General features: G+C 52.2%; 2 protein-coding genes across 2 annotated transcripts; one reads left to right on the forward strand and one right to left on the reverse strand.

Annotated features, from left to right (window-relative positions):
• Positions 1-381: 381 nt before the first annotated feature.
• CLSTN3 (calsyntenin 3) lies at positions 382-16,560 on the reverse strand. The gene is made up of 18 exons (XM_054387085.1): positions 16,473-16,560; positions 13,751-13,873; positions 11,985-12,180; positions 11,325-11,533; positions 10,898-11,047; positions 9,670-9,855; positions 8,953-9,222; positions 8,574-8,686; positions 8,331-8,493; positions 6,788-6,844; positions 5,876-6,033; positions 5,564-5,712; positions 4,907-5,133; positions 3,255-3,425; positions 2,638-2,783; positions 2,390-2,525; positions 634-851; positions 382-552 (listed from the first exon to the last, which is right to left on the reverse strand). Exons 1-18 carry the CDS (start codon positions 16,555-16,557, stop codon positions 382-384), a joined length of 2,928 nt encoding a protein of 975 aa, XP_054243060.1. The 5' UTR covers positions 16,558-16,560.
• Positions 16,561-17,448: 888 nt separating this feature from the next.
• RBP5 (retinol binding protein 5) lies at positions 17,449-18,957 on the forward strand. Its single transcript, XM_054386838.1, has 4 exons — positions 17,449-17,521; positions 17,773-17,951; positions 18,415-18,516; positions 18,904-18,957. The coding sequence occupies exons 1-4, from the start codon at positions 17,449-17,451 to the stop codon at positions 18,955-18,957; spliced, it is 408 nt and encodes a 135-aa protein (XP_054242813.1).
• The last annotated feature ends 3,315 nt before the right edge of the window (positions 18,958-22,272 follow it).

Raw genomic sequence — 22,272 nt, forward strand, 5'->3', positions numbered from 1 at the left:
ACCTTGAATGACAACATTGAAAAAATATACAATATATATATAGAGTATCTGGGGAGGTTGTCGGGGGAGACCCCACTCTGAGCCTTGTGGCTGGCTCCTCCATCCATATTTCTGTTCTTTTCTTATCCTCACAGTGTGAACTGTGCCACTGTCAGGTGCAAGGGCCCCAACACGTGTGCCTAGAGAGCCAGATGAGGGGGTCAGTGAGTGTGAGGAATGTCCACAATGAGAATGGCAGAAGAGAAGGACCATGGGAGGCAGAAATGACCAACGAGGGAGGAGTGTATGTGTACACCGTGGAGGAAGGAAGAAGTTACAAGTGAGACGCCTCCTCCTTCCAGCCATGCCCAGGGGGAGATCCGTGGGACGGCTCTGAAGCTCCTAGTAGCAGCGAGAGCCATCACCTCTGCCCAGGATGTGTCGGTCACCCGCGTCACTGCTGTCCAGGGAGTCGGGCGTCTCCGAGTCCGTGCTGTCCTCCTCCTCCTCCAGGCCCTCCCCAGCTCTGCCCTTGCCGCTCTCTGCTGCCCTCTCCTGGCAGCTCTCGTAGGACTGGGGAGGTGAGAACAGGGGTAAGGGAAGGCTCTAGAAACCTAGCTGCCCCCTGCCCCAGCCAGTGTGTCTGCTCCTCACCTCCATGGGGTTGACGATGATGGTGAGAGCTGAGTCGTCCCAGAACATGTCACTCTCTTTGCCTCCAGTGCTGGTGTGCCCTCCCTCAACAGCTTCAGGGCCCTCCTGGCCTGCTCCACGCCGGTGCAGGGAGTGGATGCGCAGGATGCCCAGGACCACCATGAGTGCAAGGAAGCCCACGCACACCACAATGATGACAGTGGCAGCATTGGGGACCACTGTGGAAGAAGAAAAGGAGAAGGCATGGTCAGAGGCTGTCACAGAAACGTGCATTTCCAAACTGACCTACAGGAATGTAGGTGTTCCTGGGCGGAGCTCAGCTTTTTGGTCTAGGCAGGCACATGTCCTGATTTTCTGCACCCCTGAGCACAGCCAGTTCCTGGCTTCAGCTGCTGCGTTTTCGCTTGAAGCCTGCAGTTCTGCAGGTTGTCCAGGTCAAGGTGTCCTCTGTCAGCCCAGTCTGTAACTCTGCACACCTTTATCTACAGAAGTCAGCAGAATACACTGCATGGCAGCCATTTGTATCCCTCTCCTGGGAGGGAGAAGTGGGTGCTGGGGAGAGCCTCTGAGGGCACTAGGATGACTTTTCAAGTGACTTTTTTCTGTCAGTACAGAAAGGAGGTCAAAGAAGTCTGCTTTGCATGAGGCAGAGGTGAGGGCTATGACGGCCTCCCTAACTACTGCCACAGTCAAAGCCTGGCTTCTTACTTGAAACTCAAGTAAGGCCTTCAAGCCCAACCTCTCACCTCTGTTGCAGGCCTGGAAGCTGAGCCTCCACTGCCCAGCTAACCCCCTTCCCTGTAAAATCTGTCCAGGCCCTCTGTGGATTTGTTCTGGATGGATCTGTACAGCAGGGGACAACTTTTCTGCTGTGCTCAGAGCTGGGGAAAGGGCTGGCAAAGGCTGGGCTTTGGTGCTCTCCAGCACACATGTGGGCTGTCCCTGGAGTGGCTCAGTGCTGCAGGACTGGACCAGCCTGGGATCAGCAGCTGCAGGAAGCTGCAGCAAAAGCTCATGCCAGAGATGCTTTCCATATTCCTTCCAATAGGGCACCAAAAGCAACTGCAGGGTCTCTGTAACAGTTCTAGAGCTTTCACAGGCTAGGAGGAGCTAGCTGGGCTGCAGTCATGCTTGTGGCTGCCAAGACAACCCAACAAATCTAATCTCTGGCTCTGGGGCTTTTCTATCCTCTGGTTTGGGGCCAAGAATCTTCCTCATGTCTGTGTGGTGCTAGCTCCTGTATTTTTCTGCCTTGCTGACTACTACTGAGTCTCGTTTCTTTTTGACCAGAGACGATCTTGATTCTCTTGTTTCCCTCCTGCTGTTGAAACTTCTTTCTGCAATTCAATTTCCCAAACCCACACAGCACCTCTGCGTGGTGCAGGCATCAGCCTTGGCAGAGTCAGAGAGCGGTTGGACTCAATAGTTTTAAAGGGCTTTCCCACCTGGAACGATTCTATGATTCTCTGACTGAAATTGTACCAGCTTAGGGTTGTTCTTTTTAGACCTCAGGTGTAGATTTCAGACTGCTTCTACATCAAGAGACCAACACAGCGGAGGAGGAAGATTGTTGCACCGAGTTCTAAATCACAGTTTGAGACAAGCTGCAATCTGTTTGCTAATGACAAATAGGACAGGACAGTCGGATGAGAACTTACTAACATGGCTAAAGGGAAAATGCTACAGATTCTACCAAGATACCAGAAAATCAGCATCCTGACCTAAAGCAATAGCTCCAAAAGACAGTGTGACATACTTGGGTTGTTGTGGGTGCTTGCCAGACTGTGCCCAGACAGCTCTGGGGCTAAGTGATGGCCTCGGTGCACAAACTGCTGGGAACTCAGCATGTGGTTGGGATGAGCAGCTCGGTTCGTGTTGTGGAGGACGTTCACCTGCAGACAGAAGAGAGGGACTCAGCCCTGTGTTGGTGGTACTCTTTACACTGTCTGCATTCCTGCTCTCCAGGCACACACCAGCACCTGTGGGCATGCATTGATCTGGTACCTCGACAGTGAACTCATTGCTGGAGTAGCGTCCGTTCATCTCAGTGCAGGACAGGTGAAACTTCCTTTCATAGAGAGCAGCCCCGTGGTTGATGTGGTAGGAGACCTGGTGCAGGATTTCCTCATAGACTGCAATGCTCTCCACACCTGAGATGAGAGAATTGCCGTGGGGTTAGAAGACTCCTGCTTCAAACTCATCTGGCATCATAACCCTGCAGCAACTAGGAGCTAGAGAGACTCCAAGGCAATGCTGGGTTCATTAATTTTGGGAAGGGAACACAGTGTCGGATCAGTCCACAGCCTGTGGGATGTGCTGTCCCCAAGCACATCACACAAAACGCTGCTGCCACCTAACCTCCAAGCCCCAAGGAGTAAGTTAGGAGGAGTGACAATAAGCCTGGGTGAGAGCTTGGACACTGAGCTCTGGTACTGTGTGCTGAAGGAGAAATCACCTCCCCAGAGAAAGGGCTTGGGACTTGCAGAAGCCAGGACTTCAACAAATGGTCCCATCTCAGAGTCTCACACACTTCAGTCTGTCTAACACTGAGTGCTCTTCCCAGCCATGCCTGAGGCAGTGAGAGGTGTAACCAGACAGCCTTGGCCAAGGAGAGGACTCACCTGAGATGGTGAGGTAGGCAGAGGTGTTGACAAGCTCCAGGCCCCGCTGCTGCAGCAGTGCCCCATCCAGGAGCAGATATTCCCTCTCTGGGTCCAAGTCATCTCCTACCAACGAGATCTCGCAGCCATCCAGGTTGTGCACAATCTCATCTGACATCCGTGTGTCTGTCACTGAAAGGCCCAGTGGTCAGTGAAGGCACAACAGTCTGAGTTGTACCCACTTTAAGTACTTATGGCTGGGCTTTCTCTGGCGAGCACTGACCGTGAGTAAAATCACTGCCAGTCTAATCACATGTTGGAGAATCACAGAATGTTAGGGATTGGAAGGGACCTCCAGAGATCATCCAGTCCAACCCTGCTGCCAGACCTAGGGCAGGTCACACAGGAACACATCCAGGTGGGTTTTGAAAGCCTCCAGAGAAGGAGACTTCACAACCTCTCTGGGCAGCCTGCTCCAGAGCTCTGGCACCCTCACCATACAGAAGTGTCTCCTCATAGTGAGGTGGAACCTCCTGTGTTCCAGCTTCTTCCTGTTGTTCCTCATCCTACCACTGGACACCACCAAAAAAAGCCTGGCCCCTTCATCTTGACACCCACCCCTTAGGTATTTATAGACTTTAATAAGGTCCCCTCTCAGCCTTCTCTTCTCCAGACTAAACAGCCCCAGCTCTCTCAAGTCTTTCTTCATAGCAGGGATGTTCAAGTCCCCCAGTCATCCTCATAACTCTCTGTTGAACTCTCTCCAGCAGATCCCTGTTCTTCATGAACTGGGGAACCCAAAACTGAACACATATTGCAGGGTGTGGTCTCAGCAGGTCATAGCAGAGGAGCAGAAGTCTCCCTGGTCCTCATTATTTGTGCACATAACAAAGTAATTTCCTTTTGGAACAGCCGTTAGCAGGCTGGGCAATGCTAACACAACCTGTCTGCCACTCATTCCCAGACCCTGAGTGCTTCTGAAAGCTCTCCCCTATCTCACCACTGCTGGTTCCCATGGTTGAGATCTGATCTCTAAAATGACAACCACATTCAATGACTAACTGCTTGCAGCATGGCTGAGACTAACCTGATCTTTGGGTCAAGAAACTCAGCACTGTATGAGAGATGAAGCTGCTAAACAGAAAACTGCAAGCAATTAGCAGGAGATAGGAAAGAAGTGAAAGGCCACTTAGAGCATGGAGTGCAGAGAAATCTGAGGATGATGGAGAGGAACTGAGATACACACTGCAGAGTGTGAGGAAACTGACTAGGGAATTCACAGGAATGGCTGAGGAAGGGAGGGATGAGAGGTGGCAATAAGGAAAGCAGGAGAAGAAGCAGGAGGAGACCAAGTACAGGAGTGGAAACGCTACCAGGCAGGGCATCATTCAGTGCTGGGTTTAATAAAGGGAAGCGTAAGGTAAATGTAGAAGGGATTAGGGATCAGCAGCCTGGGAAAAAAAGGGGTAGTGAGGGAGGCAAAGAAAGCGGGTGGAGAGCAAAGAACCAGGAGGAGCAGGGAGGGATAAGAGGTGATTAGCCTACATGTGCCCTGCTTCTGCACTTGGAGTCTCCTCCTTCAGGTAATGAGAGGCTCTGCTGCCTCTCCAGGACAGCAGCTCATGGAGATCTTCCCAGTTTGTTTCTTGCACCTCCCCCAGTAATCCACTCACCGGTACCATGCCAGTTCTCATCCTTCTTGGCCTCCACCTGGTGAGAAATAGAGCAAGTGATCTGGAGGTTGGGGAAGAGGGGGACTCCATCAGGAGCCTCCAAGTCTGAAGCAGGATGAGCAAAGTGGGTATTGCCACTCAACAGGATCTGGGGCGCATCAGGCTGTAGCACCACAACATAACCTTCCACATCAGGAATGGTGACACAGGACTCTTCACTGAAACACCTGGAGGAGAGCAGAAGAAAGCATCAGCAGTCCTAAGCTCCCACCAGCAACTCTGTAACAGAAACACTTCCTGCCCATCACTGCCACTGAAGGGTGCAGCCTTTTTCTGCAGCTTCCCTATAGCCTGCTCTGCAAGACAGAGAGGTGGTACGAATGACATCACTGGGTCACATTCACACAGCACAGAGAAAAATAAAACCAGCTCTAACGTCTGAAACACCCTGAGTGAAGGTGGAAGTTCTGCTACCTGCACAGAGCCCAGGCTTACAGTACCCACTCGGATACTTCAGTATTTACTCTCAGGATGACTTTTACCCTTTCTGAAGCCATCAGTTAGAGCTAGAACACGAGGTGAGTCAGTGCAGCTTCAGTCAGAGGAAAGGTAACTGCCCTGCTGGAGCTAGCCAGAGGTGCTGCTTTGTCCACTCACTTGACAGCAGTGGTGAGCCTGAGGGGCCGGACACCAGGGGTAGCGAAGCGCAGGGAGTTCATGTAGGCCACGTGCTGGATAGCATGGTTGAAGGTTTCCACATCATCACCTTCCAGGGTGAGCTGGGACTGAGAGGGGTTCACGTGAACCTACAGGAGGAAGAGAAGAAAACGCTTAGAGTTCTTTGCAAATCCAAGAGTTCAGGCTAAGAGAGACACAAAGGAGAAAGGTGGGGGAGCAGGCAAAGTTCTGGGAAGCAAGGCTAGGGAGGAGAGTGGAGGAGACCCATGCAAGCTGGGCAGGTGGGCATACCTTCATGCCTTTGCCCAGACTGTCGAAGTCACTGTAATCAAGCCCCTCACGGCAGGCATACAGGCATTCAATAACCTCCCGGCTCTCCAAGCTACCAGGGCGCACAGTGAAGCCAGCCAAGTAACCATGGAAGTAGTGGTGGATCGACAGAGGATCTCCTGAGGGAAACATGGGAGGTGGAGGGTGTGAGACACGGCGAAGAGACAGCAAAGCCAACAACAGCAGCAGTGGGAGAGACGTCACAGATGTTAAGGGAGGTGAAGAGAGACAGACAGATAGGTGTGTGGGGACATGGAAAGGACAAGACAACAGAAGTGACAGTGTGAGTGACATACAAATGTTGAGGGAGGTAGGGAGAGGCAGAGGGGTGCACAGGACATGGAAAAGCCAAGACAAGAAGAGACAGGGTGTGCTGAAGTGAGGAAATGACAATTTTTTTAATTCCATATGGGAAAAAGTGAGAAAACCAGACCAACAAAGACCAGGGCAGGGAATGGGGGTAGCATAGAGAAGGTTCTGCCAAACTGCTGAATGCCAGATGGAAACAATTTCTTGTCCCCTTCTTACTCTGCTTCCTGTGAGGGCTTTTAGAAGAAACTCCACATTCCATAGTTAGGGATGAGGTGACATCTCCCGATGTCTCTAGTGGCTATTGTGTTCTTCAGAGATTAACTTTAAACAGGCACAAGGACTCTTTCTCCACATGAAAAGCATACTCCAGCTCCCAAAGCAGGCCCTAGGCCTCCTATCAGCCCTTTCATGCTCCACAGGTACCAAGGTAACAAGAGTTTTCCTCCCAGTATAGTGGAAAGTAGCAGGACAGGACTGGGGGAGGTGTATGTGGAAGACACCATGCAAGAGGTGACAGTCATGCCCAGTGAAGAGGGGAACCATCTTCTTTCTTCTCCCTACCTTGTACAGCGTCAGTGAAGTTCTCATTTCCCTTCATTTTCTCTTTGTTTTTCTCATCTGCAAATGGAGAACATCCAGAGAAGCAATGAGGCACTGGAGAGGGCCAGGCACAAATCTCTGAGTGCCTGTGCTGGCCAGGTCAGCAGAACAGCTCTGAAATCATGTGCCAGGCAGTACACCCCTCACCCCCAGAGACAGCACACTGCAGGGAGAAGGGGGCAGAGCTGACCATCCTGAAGGTGATGGTGAGACCGTCAGATGAGTAACTGATCCAAGGGACAAAGCAGAGGGGGTTTCCTTCCTTTTCCAATGAGATCTATTTTGGGAATTAGCTGATTCCCAATTATGGAACATGGTCCTAGCCATGTTTGCAACAAGCCATGTTCTAAACATTGCTTTGAAACTTAGATGGCTCTAGAAGGATGTCCTGAGCTGATTAGTATTTGTTGGTTGCAAAAGACCAATCACAGAATGTCTCAGGTTGGAAGGGACCTCAGAGATCATCTATTCCAACACCCCTGCCATGGGCCAAAACACCTCTCAACTAGACTTGGCTGCTCAAGGCTTCATCCAGCCTGGCCTTGAACACCCCCAGAGAGGAGGCATCCACAGCCTTTGTGGGCAACCTGCTCCAGAGTCTCACCAGCCTTGTACTGAAGAACAACTTTGTAAGATCCAGTGTGAACCTGCTCTCCCTCAGCCTCAAACCATTCCCTCTTATACTGTCTCTAGATACCTTAGAGTCCCTCTGCAGCCTTCCTGTAGGATCCCTTCAGCTATTGGAAGATAGCTCTAAGGTCCCCCTGGAGCCTTCTCTTCTCCAGGCTGAACGACCCCAGCTCTCTCAGCCTATCCTCATAGCAGAGGTGTTCCAGCCCTTGGATCATCTTTGTGGCCCCATTCTCTGGACAGAGCTGTGGGAAGATCCCTGACACGGAAGCAGGACTGCAGTAAAGATTTGAGCTTGCTGGGAAGTTCTGCGGGAGCAAAGGCAAGCAGCAGGCAAATTCCTTCACTTCTGTCTTGCTTCAGGAGAACTGAAAGGCCTGAGGTATATGCAGCCTCACATCTCCACAGAACAGGTTTCAATCTTGTAGTGGCTTAACTGTGTTCCTACCTATGTCCTCCAACCCAATTCCTCTACAGAATGATTTGCAGCTTCTTCATATAGCCCTTGAAGACACAGAAATCCCCATCAATACAACCAGCAACACAAGGAGTTCCACCTGACACACCTTGATAAAAACGCCAGCACCTGAATGGGGTACAGAGTGTCCACTCTGCTCTACCTGTAAGCTGGTTACACACTGCATGTTCTACAGTTGTTGTCCATCCAAGTGCCAATGACACTTAGCCCTGAGCTGTTACTGCTGGCTTGGTCTGTGAGGAAGGAAGAGGCCACCATGGCCTTGGTGATAAGGAGGAAAGATGGCTGCAGTGTGGTTTACATCACTTTGTATTGCATGGGGTTTCTTTCACCTCTTCTGGCTCTCCCTCCACTTCCTTGTTTCCCACTGCCCAGACACAGGGAGTGGGCACTCACCGGTCCAGCAGGCTCCAATCATGAGCAGGGGTTCCTGCCGTGGAGGGTGAATGAGGCCATTGTCATGGATGAGGGCAGGGTCGTAAGAGACACCATCCACATAGAGTGTGACTGTGGGGAACTCCAGGTTCAGGGCATAGTGGTGCCATTCATCATCACAGACCTGTGGCAGACAGCAGAGGAAGGGGTCAGCAAAGGAGCTAAGGAGAAAGGGACATGGAGAAGCAGCAAAAGCTTCCTCACCTGCTCAAGCTTCCAGAGGAATTTCACAGGCCTTGCACTTTCCAGCAACGGCCAGTAGAGGAAAGCAATCCGGCAGCCATGCACAGCCAGGGAGTAGTGGGAATAGCCATCCTCTGCCAAGGACAAGCACAGGAGTCAGGGCTCACGCCACAGAGCAGTGTCACTAGCCAGGACCCAGAGGCACGCTCCTGCCTGCATGGCTGCCACTCAGCAAGGTCTGCTCACAGCAGGCTTGACTGCTCCCAGCACGAGCAACACTTGAAAAAGCTGTGCTGCTACGGAGGGACCTCTGGCCAGGCCCGGCTCTGGAAGGCAGGAGATTTGTCCCTGCTAACGAGTTAGAGGCAGAAATGTCCCCACTGCAGGGGAAGGGCCTCACCACTCTGCAGCGTGCTGCAGATCACCGTCTCCTCTTCCCGCCTGCCCTTGCTGGGCACCACGGCGTGCTTCATCCACACAGACAAGGTGAAGTGGTCACTCAGTCCCGCCTGGGCACCCAGCCCAGTCACCACTGGCACCTGGGCAGCCTGGCTGCCGTTGAACCAGTAGATGAGGCTGCTGTCCTGGCTGTAGTGCACCGAGAGCCGTGCTGTCCAGTTGGCCGTGGGGCTAGGCACCGGCAGCAGGTCAATCTCTCCTGAGGCAGCACCTGCCCAAGAAGGGAAGAGTCAAGAATGTCAGCAGAGGAGGATAAGGAGCCTGAGAACTGGGGAACAGATGAAGAGGGCTCATTGTAACACCCCAGAGCACAGGGAAAGGCCTATAAGCCTTCTCTCCGAAGAAGGATGATGACTTTTCCATCTGTGCCTCATGAGGGAATTCCCACAGACTCTGTACAGGGGCAGCACACAGAAACCTCTTGCCCAGCAAGGAAAGCATAGGGAGCCCCTTATGGGGCAGGATGCCCACTGCCCTTCAAGGCAGCATGCAAGCTAGGCATTCTTCCAGCCCTGCTGACCACAGCAGCTATGCAGAATGTGTCCCCTAGCACCTCTGCTGTGTGGCAGGGCACAGAGCTACCCCTGGGAAACCTGGGAAGGGAAGGAGCAGGGTGTTGTGCCATAGCTGCCCTAGGCCCAGGACAGAACCAATTCACCACAGAGTTTGCGCAGCGACTTCTCCGAGTAGTTGTCACGGTCACAGCCCTTGGCCACATGGTTTGTCTGAAGCTCCACTGTGGCCTGGATGTTCCACAGGGGCTCGTCACAGGTCTCCAGGTGAATGCTGGGGAAGAGTGCCAGGCTGCCTGCACCTGGAGTGTACTCAATCCTCTTGTTCCATCCTGAGAAAGAGTGATATAGAAGGGTTAGGGCTTGCCAGAGACCCAAGGACAGAACATTTCTCACACATACAGGTGGCATCCATGAGCTAGCCCAGAAACAGAGATTTTTGGCCATTTCCATGTTGAAAAGAAGTTTTACAGCTGGCATCAGTGCAAGGGAAGATTTCCAGTAAGCACAGAGTCTAAATTCTCATCTTCTACAGCTAGTACCAGCATAGTGTTACCCCTTGGATTGTCAGCCTTTCTTATCATGCAGAGTAAATATTCAGCTGTGTTGATATCCCCTTCATTCCATTAACTAAGGTGAAGCTTTAGGCAGACACCACCTCTGGAAAAGACAAACATCCTCAAGATGAGGATGTGTCCAGCTCTGAAGTCCTCAACAGAAGAAGAACATGGACCTGATGGAGAGGGTGCAGAGGAGGACCACCAAGATGATCAGGGGGCTGGAGCAGCTCTGGCAAGTGGACAGACTGAGAAAGCTGGGGTTGTTCAGTCTGGAGAAGAGAAAGCTCCAGGCAGACCTAACAGCAGCCTTGAGTAGCTGAAGGGGGATACAAGAAGGCTGCAGAGGGACTGTTTGCAAAGGCCTGCAGTGACAGAACGAGGGGTATTGATTTGGAGTGAGAGAAGAGGAGATTTAGATTTAATGTTAGGAACAAGTTCTGCACCATGAAGATGGTGGAATACTGCATAGTTGAGGATGTCCCTGCTGCCTGCAGGGGTGTTGGACTGGATGACCTTTGGAGGTCCCTTCTATGATCAGCCCCAAAACCAATCTACATCCAGTACAGTCTATGAGCCTTAGTAGCTCACATTAATCCAAGGAATGATTTTCCAAAGCTGGCATTGCCTTTCTGTGGCTTTGCAACAGACTTAGTTGTCTGCTACATCCCCCTAGATGGGGCTGATGGGTTAAGGCCAAGGCTGAACCATAGCTATGGGCATACAGATTTTAGATGTACATACAAACATCTGCAACGAGTAGAACTGCTTCAGCAAAAGCAAAGGGAAAACCTAACTGAATTTAGAGGTGTCATACCCTGCCAGCTGGGCTTGCAGGTGGGTTTCACCTGGATTTCCACTTCAGCATCATTAGAAGACCGCTTCTTTCCACAGTCATAAGCTGTCACCTTGAATTTGTAGAGACGATCTCCACTGTACTGCAGCTTCTCTGTGTTCTCAATGTTCCCTGGTTAGCAAAGAGATGAAGGGAGAAGAAAGTCTTCTCAAAGGTACTCCTTCTAGAAATCACTCTCGTTTCTCATCAGCCCAAAAAAAAAAAGTGGAGTCCCCCCCAGCCAGTGCCACTCTGCAGTGGCACAAAATGGCTGCTTTGCACCTGCACCAGGAGACAGAGGTCAGCAGTGCTCCAAGACTCCCACAGCGCAGCTCTGCTGGCAAATGGGCCTGGCAGAGGGAAAGCAAAGCAGGACAGGGGGAGTGCCATGGGAGGTGTGGATTCTTACCATCATTGTCAATCAGGAAGGGAATGTTGGGGGTCAAGATCTCATAGTAGCATATCTGGCTGTACTGTGGGGAGCAGTCTCCATCAATGGCCTCCACGCGCAAGATGCGGTCGTACAGCTTGCCCTCGGTCACCGCCACGTGGTACAGCTTCTCCAGGAAGACAGGAGCAAACTCATTGACATCGTTCACTCGAACGTGCACCGTGGCCCTGGTGCAGGGAAACAGCACCGTAACTGATCAGCCGGAGAGGAGCCACCACCTCAGCATCAGGCTGAGTGCACCAGTCTGACTTCCAGCTGTTCAAAGCAGGGACTAGGACTGACACCTTGGTTTCAGGGCAGCAACGGTGGCACACAGGAGCTTGGACATGGGTTTCCACCCCACAGAAAGAGCAAGAGGAATGATGATGTAATCTAGACCTCCTGCCTATACACAGCACCATAAAATACTACCCTTAGAGACAACTGTCAAACAGTCCTAATTTCTAACGTGTTCACTCATGCCACTCGGTCAGTGGCTCTTACTAACACTCTGAGTCCTACAATTAAGGCTAGAGAAACACACTTCTGGCTGAAGGAAGCACTCCCCCAGCAATTTTCAGCTGTGTTTCTGCGACAGGTTACATTTTCTAACACACAGCAATGACTGCATGGACTTACTTGTGTGACTTCTTGGTATTTGCTCCATCAGGCCCCTCTCCACAGTCATAGGCCTGGATGGTGAATGTGTGCTCCTTATGTGCTTCACAATCCACTGGCTCCTTGGCTCGGATCAGCCCCTCACCTGTAGCTTTGTCCAGTATCACAGCTTCAAAAGGTACCCCTGCCCCATGGATCCTGAAGCCACAGATTTCACCTGGTACCCACAAAGGCAGAGGGAAGAGGAAGAAAGAATCATAGAATGGTTTGGGTTGGAAGGGGCCTTAAATAAAGTTCCAATCCTCTTCCATGGGCAGGAGCACCTCCTACTAAACCAGGTTGTGCAAGGCCCCATGCAGAATAGGACTGAGGGAAGTGCATTATGCCCCTTTGCTTCCCTCTCCCGTATTTTCTTCCTTCCTAATTTACAGTCTCTGTTCTCCCTCATTATCCCCTCTCATTTCCAGCAATTTTTCATTCCTGAGGAGCTCCTCTCTGCTGTAGGTTGCCCTCTGCTGGAAACTGGTCCCACGGCAAGGCGTCTTTACTAGCATCAAGAAAGATTCGAGGTTACAAGGCTCAAACTAAATCTATTCGTGCTACACTGATACAGTACTGAGAGAGTACCTTAGTGCTCCACTGCATCTCTCAGAGAGGCAAAACAGGCCATATATTGCAGATTGACAACGTAACCATAATGTCTCATCCACCCACACATGCAGGATGTACATGAAACTGCAGATAGGGTCACCTAAATCCTAAGGTTCAGCTCACAGGGACCACTTTTCTTCTCTCAAGGCTGAGAGACGATGCATGAGGAAGCTCCAGGCATGGCCTAAGAAAGCACCAAACATGCAACCCTCATGAAGCCTCACCTGTAGCATCAGGGATTTGTGCCTCCTGTGAGGGAAGGCAGCACTGCCAGTGAAGTGTACCCTACCAGCCTTCTCCAGAGCTCACAGACACAGAGCTGTGCATGTGAGCGTTGGAAATAGCAAAGCTGCGTCAAAAAGTGGCTGGCTCCACCCTCGCTTTCTCTAAGGGAAACAGCTTGCAGCATCCTAAATCAAGCTGTGCCTGAGCTGCCTCTGGACTTCATTGGGGACCTCCTTTGGAACAAGGTCTGGAGATGATAATTTCCTGGAGAGAGCTGGAATCTAGCACAGCAGGAGTGTCCTGTGGTAGTTTTAGGCTGTACCTTGAAAATTTTCCACAGATCTTGAGCAAAAGTGGTAGAATATAAATACATTACCATTGGATGTAAAAAGGAAAATAATTATAAATTCTAAATAATCCCATTGGACAGATATCTAACATAAGGCTAGTAATGTAAACTAACTTTCTCCTCTTTTTGGCTTCCTCGACATGGCAGATACTAACTTGTGCTTCTGCTGGCTTTGCTGACCTTGAGTGTGTTCCTGTTGTGGTTAAGTACTAAGAGCAACTTTCTGCTCTTTCTCTTGTCTGGTGTACATGGGGGAGGGAAGGGAGCAGGGCAGGGGAAGCTATTAGTAGCCCCCTGGTTTTGTCCAGGGGGGTTCTTGTGTTGTTTATAAATCGTAAATACCTGTAAATATTGTATATTTTGTACATATTCATTGCATTCCATACTTAGATTGTAGTTTTGCTTGTAGATCCAGCTTCATTTGCTTTCTAACTGAGCTGGTCTGGCAATTTGATGTTGGGGGGGGGTGGGGGTGTAATTTCAACCCACCACACGTCCCCTTGTCCCTGGCTCTGCACCAGGCTGTCCCTGCAGCACCTTGCCCAGCACCCTGCCCACCTACCTGCATAGCGCAGCGGGGCGTCCTTGTCCAGCGCAAAGAGTGGGGGGTTGAGCAGCACCGTGTTGTCATTCTCCATGATGATGCCCTGGTACTCAGCTTCAATCCAGGGTTTGTGCTTGTTTGCTGAAGTGGATTTGGGGTAAGGGATGGAGCACAAGAACACATTAAGTGGCAGCGACAGATTTGGTAGGGAAACAGCAGAGTATCTCCCAGTGCCAGTAACCAACCACCTCTCCCCACTTCTCTGGAAATAAAGGTGTCTATAGCAGGCTGGGAGGAAGGATTTCTTTTTCTTTACTTCAACGTGGCTCTTGGGAGACCTCATCAGAAACAATGTGTTCCTTCTGGCCTTATTCCTCTATTATTAGAAATATGTGGAGAGGCACCTGGGTGCCCAGGAAAGCTGGAGTTGTTTTAAAACATGAAATCAAGGGGCAGAAGTAGTCTGATTCTGAAGACAGGTTACAAATGCTGAATTATTTAGCTCACTGAAGCCATAATTAAAGAATTCAGGATGTACCTTCCCTCGGCATGTCCCCAAAGGACAAGTCTCACATGCAGCCATTATCATGTATGCCTTGCATCCCCTGAACTAAGGCCCAGGATGTACACATACCCAGGCACACTTTCAGTCAGCCATCCTACAACCTACTCAGAGTCCCTTGCTCCTTCTTTCCCCACTCCATGGTGAGCACCATATTCCTTTGGCCCCTTCTTGATAATCCTGTTGGCTGGAGCCCAGCCAGGCTTGGCATGGAGGCAGCAGCCAGCAGGAGGCTCTGAAAAATGTCACAGGCCCAGAAATAGCAAATTAATCTTTATCACAGAGGCTCTGGGGCAGGGAAAGGGAGAAATAAAGGGGGGGAAAAGAGGGGTGGGGGAGGGGAATAAGAAAAATCATTACAAATTAAAAACCCCTCCCCCACACCCACTCCCATCCAAACGGGCCTCAGAGATTATATTACATGGCCTAGTTACAACCCCCATTCTCTGATAATCCCCCAATCTCCCACCCTTTGGAGACCAAGGTTTATTAGAGACAAGCAGTACTTGGAACACAGCATGGCTAGGAGCTGGTAGGGAGCAGGATACAGAGCTCTTGCCCTCAGAGCAGCTACTAACATTGTGTGAATTCATCCTCTGCAGCACAGGACTCTCTGAAACCATCCCAGCACGGCACAAAGCATTGACTCAAAAGGGATGGAATCCCTTCCAGCCAAGCACTTCTGCAAGTCAAGGCCAAGGGATGCTGCAGGAGCCCGGGAGTGGGCCAGAAGAAAGGGCAACAGGTCAAGGTGGGAATGCAGGACAGGACAGGGTAGGGCAGGGCAGGCAGACCCAGCCTGGCACAGCAGCAAAGAACACAGGCTGGAATTCCTCCCTCAGCGTGCTGGTTAATATTACAAAGCACTGCATAAGAAAGCCATACAAACATCAACCCTGCTCAGTATGCAGGTGGAATCCTCCCTCTGTGCAAGTGCCTATGGCTCACCCCACCCCTCCACTGCCCCACCAGATTCCACTCTGTGATAGCTCCCATCCATGCGCCACACCACCGAGATGGCAATCCATAGCTACAAAGGCCAAATGTGCCCTGTTGCTGGGGTAACAAGCTGGTGGGAGAGAGAGAAATCCTTCACCGCATCCACCTGCAACTTGGGAATCACCAGTCTGATTTTTAAGGAAATGAGTTCCTGGAGATTCAGAGAAATATTTTGGGAATATTTTTAGGACATAGACTCATACCAGCTTCCAGGAAGCTCATGTAAATCTAAAAGAATTCACCAAAGGTGGGCAGAGCCTTAAATTCAGGAAGGAGAGAGAAGATGCAGGGTGTGAGGGGCCTTACCTCGCCACCAGGCCCCTTGTCAGCAGAGCAGGACAAATAAATGCCCCTGCCAAAGTTAGCAGACGCAGAGCTCTGTGCTGCACCCACCCTGTCGCCCTGCTGAAGCCCAGAGAGCACCCTGAGCTGCCATATTCCATGATAACACCTTGCATGTTTCAAGATTCTCCCACCCCATCCAATTCTTGACGCACTGGCTCCCCTCTGATGAATTTCTCATGTCTGTCTCCACAGCCACAGTTCTAGAAACCTACATCTTTCTCCATCACTCTACACGTTCAAAGGACATCTGCATTCAACACAGTGCTGCTGCAGCACCAGGGGTTGGTTTTTTCATATATTTAGCACACAAATACCATTTTCTGTAAGCAATCTGCATCATTAGCACAGAACCTCACAGTAATTCCTATCGTAGATTGTAGATGAATGGACTAGAATGGGAAGATGGAGATAGGGGATGGTGTTTTGGACACCAGAGAGGTCTGTGAAGGTGCAACACATTCTCTCTAAGGATGGGAAGGAAAAACAGATTTTAACTGCAACAAAAGCAAGGCAAGTGGGTGGGAAAGCAGAAAACGCGAGGGGAATGCTTGAAGGAAAGGGTGGGGAGGGAAAAAAAAAAAAAGCAAGCAGTGGCAGAGGACAGATGGAGAAGGGGAGAAGGGATAGGCTGAAGGCGTCTGAAAGGGTAAAGGGAGCCGGAGCCGCCGGGCAACCACGGAGATGCCCTGACAAAACCGTACCAGCCGAAGGCAACGAGCAGCGCGCAGCCGGCGGGACCACCGCCGCAGCGGGGGCGGATGGATGAGCCGCGCTCAATCTGCCCCTCGGCCCCGCCGCCTCCCGGGACCGTGCCCGCGGCGCGCCACTGCTCACCTTTGTTGGAGGCGCTGGCGGGAAGCGCGACACAGAAGCAGAGGAGAGGCAGGAGGACAGCAGCGGGGGACCGAGAGTCGCCCATCGCGGCGGCGCGTCCCAGCCCGCCTGGGGCTGCTGGACAGCGGCGGGCAGGCTCTGCCCTCCCCGGCGCACGCCCTCGCTCCCGCGGCAGCGGCACCTCCGGCAACCCGGCACCTTCGCTATCTCCGCCCGGCTCCGCGACACGCCCGGTCCCGCCCCGCCACTGCAGCATGACGTCACGGGCGCGGCGAGCACCGGGCAGCCAATGCGAGGGGCAGCCGCGCCAGGTGCTGCGGAGGGGCTCGGCGGAACCGTTGTTTTGCCTTCTCACTGCAATCCGGACGGGGCACGGAGAGGGGCGAGGGCTGAGGGCAACGCTTCAAAATTGGCATCGGGGACTGCAGGGGGTCGCGGGAGGAACAGGCCCGGGCGGGCTGGGGAAAGCTTGTGGGGTGGCTGCTGCGGCTGGAAACTACATTCGGAGCCCGCCGCCCACCCTCCGCGGGCTCGGCGGGGCGCAGCTGGCAGCCTGCCGCCGAGTCTCCTCGGCGGTGCGGCCGGGGCACTGCTCTGAGCAAGCTGGCAGCCATCGGCGCTTAACGGTGTAAGAAGGGGTCGGTGCCGAGGATGAAGGGCCATGCCGCTGGTTGGCAGCCGAGAGTTTACCAAGAGCAGCCCCGGAGGAGGGCGGAGGGTGGGGAGGTGAGCAGCCGCTCTCACGTCCTCCCCAGACCGGGGCGGGGATGCTGGATTCAGGGTCAGGCCCGGCCTTTTCCGCGCCCCCCGGGGCAGGGACTCTTACAGCAGCGGGGAGGCCGGGAGCCCGCCTGCCCCACAGAGTTCGCTGCGCCGCAGGAGCAGGACCGGCACACCCGGCGAGCGAGCTTTGTCACAGCTCTGTCCCCATCCCGCTCCTTGCTCTCGTTTCTCCTCACCGTCCCTCTGCCTCGAGATGCCTCCCAACCTCACTGGCTACTACCGCTTCGTCTCCCAGGAGAACATGGACAATTACCTGCGCGCTTTAGGTAACTCCACCCTCCCCATCCTGCTCGTTTTCCTATTTTGATCCCTTCTGTTTCCAAAACCCGTCAGAAGTTAGGAAGGGGCTTGGGAACTCTCTGGACCTTTTCTCTGTGACTGTCACTTTTGCGCTGGTGGTGGGAGTAGGGAGGAGGTATCACGGCTGAGGCTCGCCCTGGCTGAAAGAGCTCCGTGGGAACACTGGTAGAGGAGGGGCCCAGTTCATCCCCAGGTCACACTCCCTCTCACCCTCCAGATATCAACGTGGTCCTGCGAAAACTGGTTTGCCTCCTGAAACCCGACAAAGAGATCATCCACACGGGGGATCATATGGTCATCCGCACCATCACCTCTTTGCGAGACTATGTGATGGATTTTGACATAGGAGTCCAGTTTGAGGAAAACCTGGAGCCTGTGGACGGGCGGAAGTGCCAGGTGAGAAGCCCAAGCGGTGCAGTTTGGCAGCGGACTGGGGTGGATTACAAGTTGAGAGATCAGCTGAGAGCCCAGCCCAGAGCTGGTGTGCCTCTGCAAGTCCAGGAATAAGTAGTTCTACAAGTAAATCAGTCACAGCAAAGGGCAAGAGCACCAAGCAGACAGGAACTCAGTGCTTTGGAGTCCAGAGGGTACTGTCCTCCGGGGCCCAGAGGGTACTGTCCTCCGGCACAGAGCCCTGGAAAGACACAACGTTCGCCTGCTGGAGTGCTCAGTTGAGTTGGAAGCTTGGTGGGTCATTCACCTACCACAAAGCATCCATCCCAGGGAGCCACTAAAGAGATACCAGATCAGGGACTGCATTTGAAAGTGTGTCTGAAAGAAACGGGGTCATTGTTGGAAACCTGTATTGCTAGGTCTTGGGACCTTCCCTCCTTTTTTTACTTTTCTTTTTTCTTCCCAGACAACTGTCTCCTGGGAGGGGGATCAGCTGGTGTGTGAGCAGCTAGGAGAGAAGAGGAACCGAGGCTGGAGGCACTGGCTGGAGGGGGACCAGCTGCATCTGGTGAGGAGGGGTCCAGTGCAGATCGTTAAATCCCATCACAGCAGGCAGCAGGGGTGGGGACACAAAACAAACAGTACCGGGCTCTGAACCACGGCAGCTTCCTTCCAGCTCCTCTCAGACCAGTCCCAGCTCAGTTGGAGCTGCCACCATTTGACACAAACATCCGTGCCCAGGGTTTAAAAGTTAACACCGCTTTCCAGAGGCAGCGGCCCGGCCCTGCCCTGCAGCCCGACCCGCTGCAGCCGTGGGAGGGCCGGGAAGGGCTTGCAGCAGCCTGCAGCTTGAGAGGCTCCAGCTCACACCGGGAGGGCAGGCGGGGCTGCAGTGGCAGCAGCTGGGGCTTTGCGAGAGCAGCCAACGTAAACTCCTCTTTTGACCTTTCCCCAGCGCATGACTGCTGAAGATGAGGTCTGTGTTCAGGTTTTCCAGAAAGTGAAGTGAGCACTTTTCCCACAAGGACGCCTGGAGGGACCTCAGTGCCAGCTGCCCCGGATTAAAAGCAAACAGGAGCCGAGCGCGCCGAGCCCACCCCGTGGCAGCCTCTTTTCTTGATACCACTGCAGCCGGTGGGGATGGAACGGGACGGGAGCCACGGCCGGCGGGGTCGGGCTGTGAGGAGGGGCCATGGGGCGCCCGGGCGGGTGATGAGTCTGAAGCGGCACGGAGGGGTCCTTTCAGAATAAGAGCTGGGGAAGGTGTGGGGGTCCTGCGGGAGAGAGCAAGGATGGCTGAGGCCTGCCCTTTTTCTGCAGCCACCAGCACCAGACATCTCCCATCCCCTGGGCATGCCGTGATCTTCTCAAGATCCCAGGATCCTTGAGCAGGATGGGTGGAAAGCAGGACTTGACCTTCAGAGTCAAGGGGTTTTAAGTAATAGCATGCAATCTGAGGACTGGGGCAAGGGAACTAGGCTCATGCTTCACAGCACTCCTGAGTGAGGCTCCATGGGTGACGAAGGCTCAGGCTCCCTTACCAGTGTAACCATGGCCACCACTTCTAGCCCCAGCACTGTCTGGCCTTCCTGGCAGCGTCTCCCCATGGCCATTTTGGCTCCCCTGGTTCACAGCTCCTTTCTATAGAGATCAAGGGAGAGAACTGGAGGAGATGAGGTGCCCTGAAAAGCCAGGCCAGTGCCCAAGACAGAGGTGTCCTTTATGAAGACACCAGATGGGATAATCATGAGCCAACAGGCAATTATTTTTGAAGGGCACTTGTGGTTGCCCCCCAACAAGAGGCTGAAGAGTAGGAGATGCAGAAATTGTAGCTACATCACAGAAAAGCAAGAGGAGACAGATTTGGAAACCACAGGCTCTTTTCAAGATGACAAAATGCAATTTTTTTCCTGCAGCAGCTTATCTTAAGAGCAGTATTTTTAAAATTGTTTCTCTCATGCAACTGCAAAGGTCAGTGTCATGAGAAACATCCATCCAGAACATGTGCTAAGCAAGGGGTTAAGGAGATGCAGTTGTACTTCACAATGTTAAACCCTTGGTTGTGTCTGAGGGCATCTTAGGCTGCAGCATCCTGTCAATATCTACAGTTCAAGAGTACTACTGGGTGGAATACAAACCCAAGAAGCAGTCATAGCCATGCCATCCAGTTTGTCTTTTACCTGCTGACCTCCACAATCCATCATTTCTTCTATGAGTACTGGCTTCAGTTTTGGGCCTCTGGCTACAAAAAAGATCCTGGAGTGACTCCAGAGAAGGGCAATAAAGCTGGTGAAGGGTGTGGAGAACAGGGATCGAGAGGGGCAGCTGAGGGATGCCTCTCAACTAGACTTGGCTGCTCAAGGCCTCATCCAACCTGACCTTGAACACCCCCAGGGAGGGGGCATCCGCAACCACCCTGGGCAACCTGTTCCAGAGTCCTACCAACCTTGTACTAAAGAATATCATCCTAAGATCCAGTCTAACCCTGCTCTCCCTCAGCTTCAAACCATTCCCCCTTGTCCAGGAGGCATCTGATTGTGCCAGAATCCTAGATAGGAATCGTACCCATTTAACATGGTCCATGTGCATCACACCCGTAAGAGACAGCATTCAGACCTGTTCTAAGGATTCAGTTAGTAACTGCCAGGACCAGTAATTCACTGTTTTGTCTTTTATGATGATGTTATAGGTGTGATAGCCAAGTCAGGTGGTGACTTCGCATAACAAAACTCTATTCCTGAGACACAGGCTTATGGGAGATGATGATGGTCATGTAAGGCAGGAGATAAGGTGTGATATGTCCAGGCTCAGTGGTAAGTCATTGGGTAGTGGCAGACCTGGCTGAGTGAAGCCCACTCTGCTAGTGGCAGTGTCCCCAGAAAGCTGTGACAGGTAGTCAAACCAAGGGGTTGAAGGTGGAGTGCCCTGGGAAAGCAGCTCAGTGTTTACAGGTGAGCCTGGGCATGTGGCCCTGGGGTAGGGTGGTGTGGCTATAGGAGGCCCAACAGGGGTATTTCTCTGTCGTACTTCAGGTTTGAGGATAAAGTATCCAGCCTCTCAGATGAGAGGGTCTGCATGTCAGAGCATGACTTCATAGCTTTGAGGCTGTAGAGCCAGGTCTCTTTCCAATGACTTCCTGCAATATCTGTGTTCAAAGCATGAGTCCCCTCTCTTCATAAGAGGGTGTTGGCATCTTTGTGCTGAAGATCTACAGTTTCTTTGCTTTGATATTGTCTGGATTTATTGTCCAGTCTTCTTGCAACCCACCTGAGTCAAGCAGGCAGCACACAGGTGCTAGTTTTGGCATCATGTATTCTGCCCTGGAGCAAAGAAAGGCAGAGACATCCTCCTGTGGATATCTGTACCAGATATTTTCTGGATCTTGCCTTGTGTAAAGAAGATTGCACAAAGCATCTGAAGGGGAACACCTTCAGTGGGAGCACTGGAGCAGAACTGAGGGCATAGTTGTATTGCCCAAATCAGGTGGATCTACATAATGTACGTTAGAGGTGGGCTGCTGCAGTTACACATCTCCCAGCTGACCACCTGAACTACTCTCCTAGTAGCCCAGAGGTTGTTATTGCGGTGGGAAGGAAGGAAGGAAGTGAAGGCGTGGGAGATGTGCCTTGAAAGTGCCATGGGGTACTACCAGCAGTGCCCCTCGGATATCAGAAGGCACTGAAATGCTCAGATTCCTTAGAAGTAACCCTCAGTCACCTCTGTCCATCCATGCTTTGTAAGGGAACACTGCTGACCTGTTCATAGCAGGTCTCTCAGAGTAGTTTCAACTGCTTGCCAGCTACTCTCTAAATGTAGCTTCTGAGTAAAGCTCTCTTCTAGTGGGACAGCAAACCAGCAGAACCTGCTCTGGCACAGCACAGCAGTGAGCCTGCCCAAGTGTGTTCATCACACAGAGGAGATGTTTGGATATCAGGACACCCTGGGGTCATGTTACCCACTGAATCTCCATTCTGATGTGTGGGGCTGTGGGGTTTTGCTTCAGAGGCATGAACTGCATGGTTGTGTGGTGGTGTTCAGCCAATATTAGGAGCTAAACTACAGTAGTGGTTCTGTCATCCAGTGACCCCTCCCTAGCAGAGAAGGGTTGAAATGGAAATGGATTTAATTAAATGGCCAAAGTGATACCAATGCCATGATAAAGCGTCCAGAACTCTCCACTTCTTCAGCCCAGTGACTGTATGAGGGAGAGCAGTGGATGTTGGCTATCTTGACTCTAGCAAGGCTTTTGACACTGTGTCCCATAACATCCTCGTACAAAAGCTTAGGAAGTGAGGGTCAGATGAGTGGACACTGAGGTAGGTTG

This window comes from Indicator indicator, chromosome 14 (genome assembly GCF_027791375.1).
Source record: "Indicator indicator isolate 239-I01 chromosome 14, UM_Iind_1.1, whole genome shotgun sequence".
NCBI classification, from domain to species: domain Eukaryota; kingdom Metazoa; phylum Chordata; class Aves; order Piciformes; family Indicatoridae; genus Indicator; species Indicator indicator.

Bases quoted from the DNA above. Each gene is read 5' to 3' on its own strand.
- CLSTN3 (XM_054387085.1), bottom strand. From the start codon at position 16,557: ATGGGCGACTCTCGGTCCCCCGCTGCTGTCCTCCTGCCTCTCCTCTGC. The intron at 11,048-11,324 runs GTAAGAATCCAC...TTTGCTAACCAG, and splicing joins CTTCCTGATTGACAATGATG to GGAACATTGAGAACACAGAG. The intron at 6,845-8,330 runs GTGAGTGCCCAC...CTCCATTTGCAG, and splicing joins GATTGGAGCCTGCTGGACCG to ATGAGAAAAACAAAGAGAAA.
- RBP5 (XM_054386838.1), top strand. From the start codon at position 17,449: ATGCCTCCCAACCTCACTGGCTACTACCGCTTCGTCTCCCAGGAGAAC. The intron at 17,522-17,772 runs GTAACTCCACCC...CTCACCCTCCAG, and splicing joins CAATTACCTGCGCGCTTTAG to ATATCAACGTGGTCCTGCGA. The intron at 17,952-18,414 runs GTGAGAAGCCCA...TTTTCTTCCCAG, and splicing joins TGGACGGGCGGAAGTGCCAG to ACAACTGTCTCCTGGGAGGG.